At 31.7% G+C, this 8,676-nt stretch overlaps 1 protein-coding gene across 2 annotated transcripts; it reads right to left on the bottom strand.

Annotated features, from left to right (window-relative positions):
- Positions 1 to 412: 412 nt before the first annotated feature.
- On the bottom strand, positions 413 to 2,971 carry LOC114762039 (anaphase-promoting complex subunit 13-like). Of its 2 annotated transcripts, none has more exons than XM_028951490.1 (4): positions 2,714 to 2,971; positions 1,159 to 1,252; positions 984 to 1,037; positions 413 to 655 (listed from the first exon to the last, which is right to left on the bottom strand). In XM_028951490.1, the coding sequence occupies exons 2-4, from the start codon at positions 1,232 to 1,234 to the stop codon at positions 594 to 596; spliced, it is 192 nt and encodes a 63-aa protein (XP_028807323.1). In that variant the 5' UTR covers positions 1,235 to 1,252; positions 2,714 to 2,971; the 3' UTR covers positions 413 to 593. The 2 variants fall into 2 exon arrangements, with proteins under 2 accessions (XP_028807323.1, XP_028807322.1); XM_028951489.1 differs by having other exon boundaries at positions 1,159 to 1,259; positions 2,714 to 2,966.
- Positions 2,972 to 8,676: the final 5,705 nt, after the last annotated feature.

The raw sequence follows: 8,676 nt of genomic DNA, 5'->3' as shown, positions 1-8,676 counted from the left end.
GAAAATAAAAAGTAACGCACGTTATAACAGGATTAACGGGCAGGACCAAAGAAAATAAAAAACAATGCACGTTATGCGTGAAACCTGTATTTAGGATGCAAAGTTGTGCTAGCTAAAATACTCTAGATCCAGCCAAGTTGGAAATGAGCAAAAGTAGAATGTTACTGTCAAACAAAGAATCATTTTGATTGACTTCCTTGATATGGACTGAGATTTATAGAGGCAGCGTGTTAGCTGCAACTAGGATTTGAGGGCCCTAATTTAACATCTTATGACGAGATTGACCACTAATCAATATGCCACTTTTCAACTACAGAACTAATTGCATGGATATAAATATGTTATGAGGGGTAGTAGGATGCATTATATGTACCTTAGATGACGTAAAATAAATGAGATAGCTCAGGAGGCGATCTAATTAAGTCGATATCTCATTCACATTCCTTCTCTAATTACACAATGTAGATGACAAAACAAAAACCAGGAATTCAACATTAGACGTGGCAGAAGTACCAAATGGATGATATGACACAAAAGTACAGAAACAACATCCACTTATCACGAGGGACGACCCTCGTTGACAAATAAGATTTCTATTCTGGGCCCATGGCAAGATCATGCCAAGCATCCGCATTGACTTGTTGGGTCTCCTGATCTGATTAACAGCAAAGCAATGTGCAAGTACCGGATACAAATCTCCAATAAAAGGCGCGCAATTATTATAATCTCAGTCATTTGTTTCCCGCACAGGTGTCCAAAGATATGCTTTAACAATCTGGACATCAGTATTTCACTCTTTCTTCTTTTATTTTCCCCTCTTATCTTGCGTCACAAGATTTTATAGACTAACAAACATGAAGTTACCTAACAATCACGTTAAATTTAAGCTTTTACATTTTTATGGAAGTGAAGAAAGAGTTTATCCAGAAACTCCTATATGAATAATAAAGAACATGACTCAATTAAGATTTGAGATAACATACTTGAGTCCTCAGTATCATCTGTCCGAACTATCAGTGTTGGAGGTAACGGAAAATCTGTAAGAACAATAGGTTAAGGCGCTTTTACATCAAGCTCAAATGACTATAACAGAGACATTCTTCGCTATGTTTGTAACCACAGGAGCTTACATCCCAATAAAACAGCGTAAGAACATACCATCATCAGGGAGTGTATCTCTCATCCATTCCTCATCAACAATATCAATAAGAATACCCAAGCTCAGTTCTGCCATATTTGATCATTCAACAGCCTACGCCCTATTCGTATTTAAAAAAAAAAACCAAAAAGAAAAAGAAACAAAAAACATGAGAGCGGGGATGAAAAGCAAAAGAAGTGACACACAAATCTTTAACATAAGGATCCTAGTCCCAACAAGCTCGGAGCAAAACTGAAGTGTATAAGATATATTAAACGAAAAACAGAATGTTAATTCTCTTATGCAGTGTCACACGTCGATTGTGATATAAATCTAGATCTAAAATTAGATAGGATCGAAGGCTCATTTCTTAACCATGATCAATTACGGCTGTAGATCAGCAAGATCATAATTTTGAGTATTTAACATTAGAAATTCTCTTCAATGGGACTTGCAATGCTGGTTACCAAGCAAGTATTGAAAAAGAAGAAAAGAAACTAAAGCAATCCACAATGGTAGATTCAAAATTAAAAGAAAATTAAAATAGATGGAGAAGAATACACACAGCACTTACATTTGCACAATGATGTCTAGATCATAAATTATGAATTATTTTCTTTTCCCCCAAGAGTAAGTCATTTTTGTTTCGTTTATTATGAAACATTTTCCTTAAAAACCTAAATCAAAAAAGAAAAATTAGAAAAATCTTGAACGATTCGTTGACAGTCTTGTGTATGTTAGTCCCTTCGTTCCTTATATACATGGAGATGGAGAAATTTTAATCAAAGAAAAACACACTTTCTTGGCATCCAAACAGCATTCCTCAACTATAATCAGCTTTTACCCTCAAAACATTTCAAACAGAAAGATTATATAATCTGGAAATTTTTCCAGCAATTTAAACGTTAGCTTAAGCTTTTGCTTAACATCCTATATCAACAACTTAATCTTTATAAATACCAAACAGCAAACTTCAATTAGAGTTTCAGCTTTATAAAATCCTCTTCTAAGCACATTAAAAAGTTCAAATTCAACAAAACTCAATTCTTTCCCATCCAAGTACATTGGCCGAAACAGAAGATGAGAATTTTCATAAATCAAACTTTACTATTCTCAAACATACCATAGAGCACTCTGAACACTGTACATACTTAACTCTCCAATTTATTACTCCTTTAGTCTGTCCTAGATATAAGAACTTTTTGCAGTGTAAATTACACTACAAAAGGCGGAGGAGTGTAAATTTAACTCGTAAACTTTATCAAAACAGTCAGCTTTTATTCAGTTTCTAACTTCCAGATTTTCAACATTCTCGTATAACTTCACAAGAACTGAACAGCACAAACGACATATACTTTATGCTAACAACATTTATATTTCATGTAATGCACTTAGACTACTCAAATTCCATCAATACGAGAACATTCCATCTCTTTTATAATTTTCAAAGAGCACCTCATGCCTCTAAAAGATCGGAACTTTCCTATTGTTTTGCTTTAGTTTCAGTCGCCTCTTCCTCTTAAACCAGTACCCAATCGAAGAAATAGAGGTTACAGGAAGAATCAGGATGATCACCTTGGTTCAAAGACCGATTTGCCTGTGGCTTATCTCCTCCCCGATCTCTGATTCCTCTCGTCTCGCTCCCTCTTCTCTTTCTCTGGCTCTGTTTTTCTCACTCCCTGTCCCACCTTCCCTCTAATATAGACTCCCCCAAGCTTCTTCGACACGATTCGTGTCCAAGAAGGCGAGTAATTCGTGTAGTTCAAGCTAAAGTAGAGAAGAGATGAAGATGGGAAAGGGATTGACAATGTGTTGTGCAACAAGGAGAGGATGAAGCGGAGGCACCGCCGCGGCAGAGAGCGCGGGTGATTTTTGGCACAAATCAAAAGACTGTTTTGCCCTCGTGTTAACAATTTAATCCCAGATCTACCCTTCTGCAAATTTTATTATTTTTAATACGTTATAGGATATCCGGCATCTTGAAATATTTTTTTAGATATACCCAATATTCTAAAATATTTTGTGGTGTATCTAATATCTTAGAATATTTTCTAGGTGCATCTAGCAACTTAAAATTTTTTTCTTTACTTTGATGCTGGACACACTAGAAAATATTTCAGGGTACTGGATGCACTAAAAAATATTTCAAAATGCTGGACGCATCTAAAAAAAATATTTTAAGGTGTTGGATGTACAAAAAAATATTTCAAGATACTTGATAATGGACACATTTAAAAAAATACTTTGGGTGCTGGATGTATCACAAAATATTTTAGAATACTAGATGTACATAACCTTTATAAAATATGTCTTTCACATTTAGCTTATTTAATCGATAAAATAATTTTTGGAAAATTTCCTGAAAATCAATCTCTAACTATTTTTTTTGAATTTCTCCAAAAAATAAGCTTTAATTTATGAAATTAGCTTTCAAATTATATCTACCTCTTTTAGGACATAAACTCTTCCATAAATATTTTATTTCCCAAAATAATTAGCTATAATTGTTCTTAATTATTTTGAGTCTTTATATATTTTTAACAACTATTTCTTTCTTAATTTTTCTGAATTCCTTACCTTGAAAATAGACTTTTAATGAAATTATTTTTTAAGCATCTTGTTGACGCTAGCTTCAAAATTCAAAATATTACAAAAGATATGTTTATGGTATTAGCTCTTTTATTGAGTGGCATGATCTGCGAAGCATGCCCTCTTTTTTCGTGGAAAAAAAAAAGAACGACAAAATGACATATATTAAAAAAAAACCTGCGAAAATAGGGAATATATCTGTTATTGAAATTTTAATTAACAAATAAGACTTAAAGACTTTGGGTAACTTAACTGCTATTGTGTGCAATTTATGTTCCCTTGTGTTCAATAATCTTTCTTGGTGTGATATTCAACTCAATTTTTTTTTGGTGCAAATGAAATTCTTTTATGTGCAAGTTATCTTCTTTATGTACAAATTGATCCCTCATATCCAAATAGTTTTGTGCAAATCATCTCCTCTTTATGCAACTTATTTTTCTTTGTATGCAACTAATCTTTTCTTAAGCAATCAATCACTTTAGAGACTATTTGCCAATTAAATTTGTAATGAGGGATTTATCTCAATTTTTTCTTAAAAAATGCCTACTTTATAAGAATTAAAACTAAGAAAACAATCTACACTGTACTAAGCCGTCTTATATTAGGAAAATTTCAAATCATGTTGATAAATTTTACAAATCTTTAATTGATTCATGGACCTAACTTAGAATTCGCGAATTTAGGCATTTTATCACATTACTCCTCATGTTTTTCCTCCTCAAAGTCACCTATCTCTGTTTTTTTTTTTTTTTTTAAAGGCACCCCTGCCAACAGTACTAATTCCATTCCAAGTAGCACTTGAAGCACCTCGTCCTACTAAAGCCGCCAACTAGCCACAAACAACACTAATATATTTACTCTTTGATCTACAATAATCTTCTATTTGTGTTTTTGCTTTGAAGCTTAGGGCGTATCAATACACAAACTAGCGTGGGATCCCTGCTGTAATGAAAGTACACAGATTTCATGGAATAGCAGGTGAAAGTTTTCTGAAAATGCGTCCCAGTTTCTTTTAAATTGTATTAAAGGGACCCTAGTATTTTTTAAGAAAGCACCCTAGCCAAGAACATCAACTTTGAATTAGGAATTAAGAAATTAAAAGGAAAAGATCCCACTTTCCAATCTCTTACAAATAATATTATTGGAATGAATTAAGGAATAAGGAAAAACCCTTGCAAAGCCTATTTGAATAATCAAAGTTCCCATTTGGTTCACTATATTTCAAAATTCCTAATTAGGTCACATGACATAAAGAATGATTTAAAATATTGGCAAAATTACTGCAATGCCCCTTCATTACAAAACAATTGGAAACTTGTGAATTATTACGAACCAGAAGTGTTAACTACATAATGGAACTTGGTAATTTTTAAGGCTATCTTGTACTAAAGTTCTTTTCTATATATTTGTTAGAAATGTTTTACTAGGAATGTGTTAGCTAGGAAGAAAAGGAAAGTTGTTAATTTAGAATTCAAACTTATTAATTTTTTTTACCAGAATTCAAACTTATTAATGGCACTTATTAATTTTTAAGTTGTATCATTAATTCATGATCAAGTTTTAGCCAATAATTATTGCAGCTGTGAAATTATCCAAGAAACAAAGTTAATTTAGAAGTCAAACTTATAAATAGTGTAATTAAACTTGTCAATTTTTAAAGTTATATTGTGAACAAATTCTAGTTAATATTCATTACAAGTGTATATATTATGGAGACAGAAAGTTTGTTAATTTAGAATTTAAAATTGTTAGTAGCATAATGATACTTAAACATAGAGGACCATTGTTATCATTTCATCACATTTTAAAATCTTTTTTTTTTTTTTTTGCCTACCTGAAGTGTCATCGTTGAAAGTAGACTTTCAGCGGTGATGTAACGTCCTAATTTTCATATATCTAATATTTAAACAAATTTTTATAAAATAGGTAGAGGTTAAATATAAATATATGCAATTAAAATAATTCTGATTTTATGTGTGTGTATGAGAAAATGAATAAAATAGCGATGTTAAGAAGTCCCACATTGATTAAATGATAGGAAGTGGATAAAATATCAATGTTAAGAAGTCCCACATTAACTAAATGATGGGAAGATGAAGCTCTAGGAGCCTATATATAGGTGGTAGTAGGGAAGAGTTAAAGATGAACCAAATAATTTTCGCACAAAACTGAGATAGTCTCAGTAAAGTGCTGTTTACAAATTTGTAAACCGTTGGATCGAGCTGCAATTTGGTCAGCTGATCCTAGACTTCAAACTTGTTAGTTTCAACAGTTGGATCGTCAATTCAATGTATGAGTTATAAGTTATTAGATATAAACCCCATTGTGGCATTTTCAAGTACGTGCCTCGTTTGTGCTTGATTGTTGGCTAGGAGACCAGGTAACTAAATTTCTATCTGTTACATGCATTGGTATGAGGTTGACGAGTGATTTTATAACCAAGTTTCATATACATACATTATGTTTTGTATGAACTGTCTTATGGGATACTGTTTTGAAAAGGATTGAAATCATTTGTATTGTTAGAAATTAATAATTATGACTACGAGGTGTTATTCGAAATTCGATTGATTATGCATATAAATGTGTTATTTTGAACCCTGTGCATCTAGTTTGGGTAGGGGAAGGAGATGATTGGAGTTATTGAGATTTATACACTTACCATGTGGTATCGGCCTCCATACAGAGCTCTATAGTTGGCCACTATTATTGTCCCACTAGTTCTTCGAGAGACTGCAACACCCCACTAGTTTTTCGAGGGAGGACCCATGGTCCACCGAGTGCTCTGTGGTCTTTGGCCGGTCCATATCACTTGAGTGGTGAGCTTGTCAGAGTAGCCAGTCAAATGAAAAGAACTTAGCCCATGGGTCCAGTCGACGGAAATAAGGAGGATATAAAGATGAATTTGGGTTCATGGATTTCATATGACATGGTATCTTCATTGATGTTTATATCTTTTGAATAAATGAAAAGTATGTTATCTCTTTTGAAATCATTAGTTACATGAGATTGGCAGATATATTTGACCTATATGGTTATTGTGAGTTCAACTGTTAGATAAGTGTCTATTGACTATTATTAACTCTGTGTATCTCACCTGACACCTCGCTAGCCCATGCTAGTTTGTATGATACGTAGAGATTTAGTTACTGAGACGTTATCTCTTCCCTATTGTTTAACATTTTTCAGGTGAAAGCTTTAAAGGAGGGATGTCAGGGAAGGCTCAATAGGAGTAAAGCTATATTAGCAACTTGTAGCGTCTCCTCGATTTATGAGCTATGTTGTATCCTGTATATTGTCACCTTAGGATAAATTGTTTTTAATTGATTCATGCATTATTATTTCTTATGTCCTTTGAGTGTACTATTGTGGTATGTGTGTTGATAGGTGGCCAGAGGCCTAGGATCGCATATTCGCATGTGATTGATTTATGAATTTATTATAAAGTATGAATTAAGATTTAATTCTTAATATTTTGATTTATAAGCTATATTATATGTTGTATTATAACCATATTAGATAAGATTGATCCTTTCTTATATAGTTCGTATTTGAATGAGTTAAGAAAAGTTCTTTTATCCGTGATAAGATGTATGATTGGGTGCTGCTCTTTTCTATCACGGATAACAATATTATATAATTAGTTAGTGTAGATGATTGTGATATAATTCGAGTTTGTATTTAGCATAGTTTGGTTATAAAATGTTATTTCTTAAAGTTACTATGAAAAAATTAAGTGTATCTGTTTATTTAGAGAGGTTGTTTCATTTTGGTATCAGAGCAAACGGTCTTGTAACTCTATGGTTTGTTTATTGCATTGCATATAGATGATGGTGGCATTATACAACTTTCAACATATCCTTCCCTGTCAACCTCTTAGTTTTGTGTGTTATATTATTATTATTATTATTATTTTCTTTTGTTTTCTTTATATTAAGGTGGGTTGCATCCTTAGAAGGGGAGAAAGGGTACAAAACTAAAAAGTTCAAAATATTATTATTATTTTTGTATTTGTAACTAAAAACAACATAATGTTGAGCCAGATGAAGGAGATGATGTTATATTTTTATGAGTAAATTTCAAAGTTAGGAATAAAAATAATAGAATGAGATGTCAAATAAACAATACATAAGAAGAATAATGTGTATTAACTTTGATAACTAAGTTTTACATTGCATTTAACAACAAAATTGTATGAGAATTGTGTCTTTTAATGTAAATATAAAACTATTGAGCTGATTAAAAATTAATATTGATAAGAGTGTAAACATATGTTTATAGAAATTTGTTGTATAGTTAAACTCTTCATAAGAGAAATAACAAATATAAATTTTTATGGTAGCTTACCTCTTGTTATTTTCCTAACGACTAATTCGTTATGAGAGTTGATAAAATATATTATGAAATATTTTCTTACTAATAGGAGGAGGACATAGGGCCCTTGTGATGAGAAAATTAATGAATAGGTGTGAAAGATACTTGTTTTGGGGACTTTTAAGTTAGTGATGAATAAGATTGGACGATATTAATGAATGTTTGTAAAGTATATGTTGAAATCTTGTGTGATTGTATTACCATGTGTTAAGTTTTGATAATAGGTATTTGTGTTTGATAGTATCAATAATAATAAATGTAACTAAGTAGCTTCCAAATGCATGGAAGACAGCATTTTATATTAATACCTTGAACTACAAATGATATAGAATACTAGTCATTCAATAATAAAGACATACAAATAAGATGATTGGAAAAATATTGAAATTTAAATGAGTACTTCTAATTAAGAGATGTGAATCACATTGCTTTATGTTAGACGATATCTAAACTCATCTCACTAGGTTATGTAGCTTATGATTCAACCTAAATGCTATAAAGAAAAAAAAATTATGACTTTTTGAAATTAGGAGAGATTTAAATACTATATAAATTGTTATAGATCATAATTAAAA

Source organism: Neltuma alba, unplaced genomic scaffold (genome assembly GCF_004799145.2).
Source record: "Neltuma alba isolate B1F8T4 unplaced genomic scaffold, ASM479914v2 tig00011178_pilon, whole genome shotgun sequence".
Lineage (NCBI taxonomy): Eukaryota > Viridiplantae > Streptophyta > Magnoliopsida > Fabales > Fabaceae > Neltuma > Neltuma alba.
This window is presented reverse-complemented; position numbering and strand designations above follow the sequence as displayed.

Excerpts from the sequence above, each read along its gene's own strand:
- LOC114762039 (XM_028951490.1), bottom strand. The coding sequence starts at position 1,234 with ATGGCAGAACTGAGCTTGGGTATTCTTATTGATATTGTTGATGAGGAA. Across the intron at positions 1,038-1,158 it reads AGATACACTCCCTGATGATG|ATTTTCCGTTACCTCCAACA; the intron begins GTATGTTCTTAC and ends TTGTTCTTACAG. Across the intron at positions 656-983 it reads AGATGATACTGAGGACTCAA|ATCAGGAGACCCAACAAGTC; the intron begins GTATGTTATCTC and ends GCTGTTAATCAG.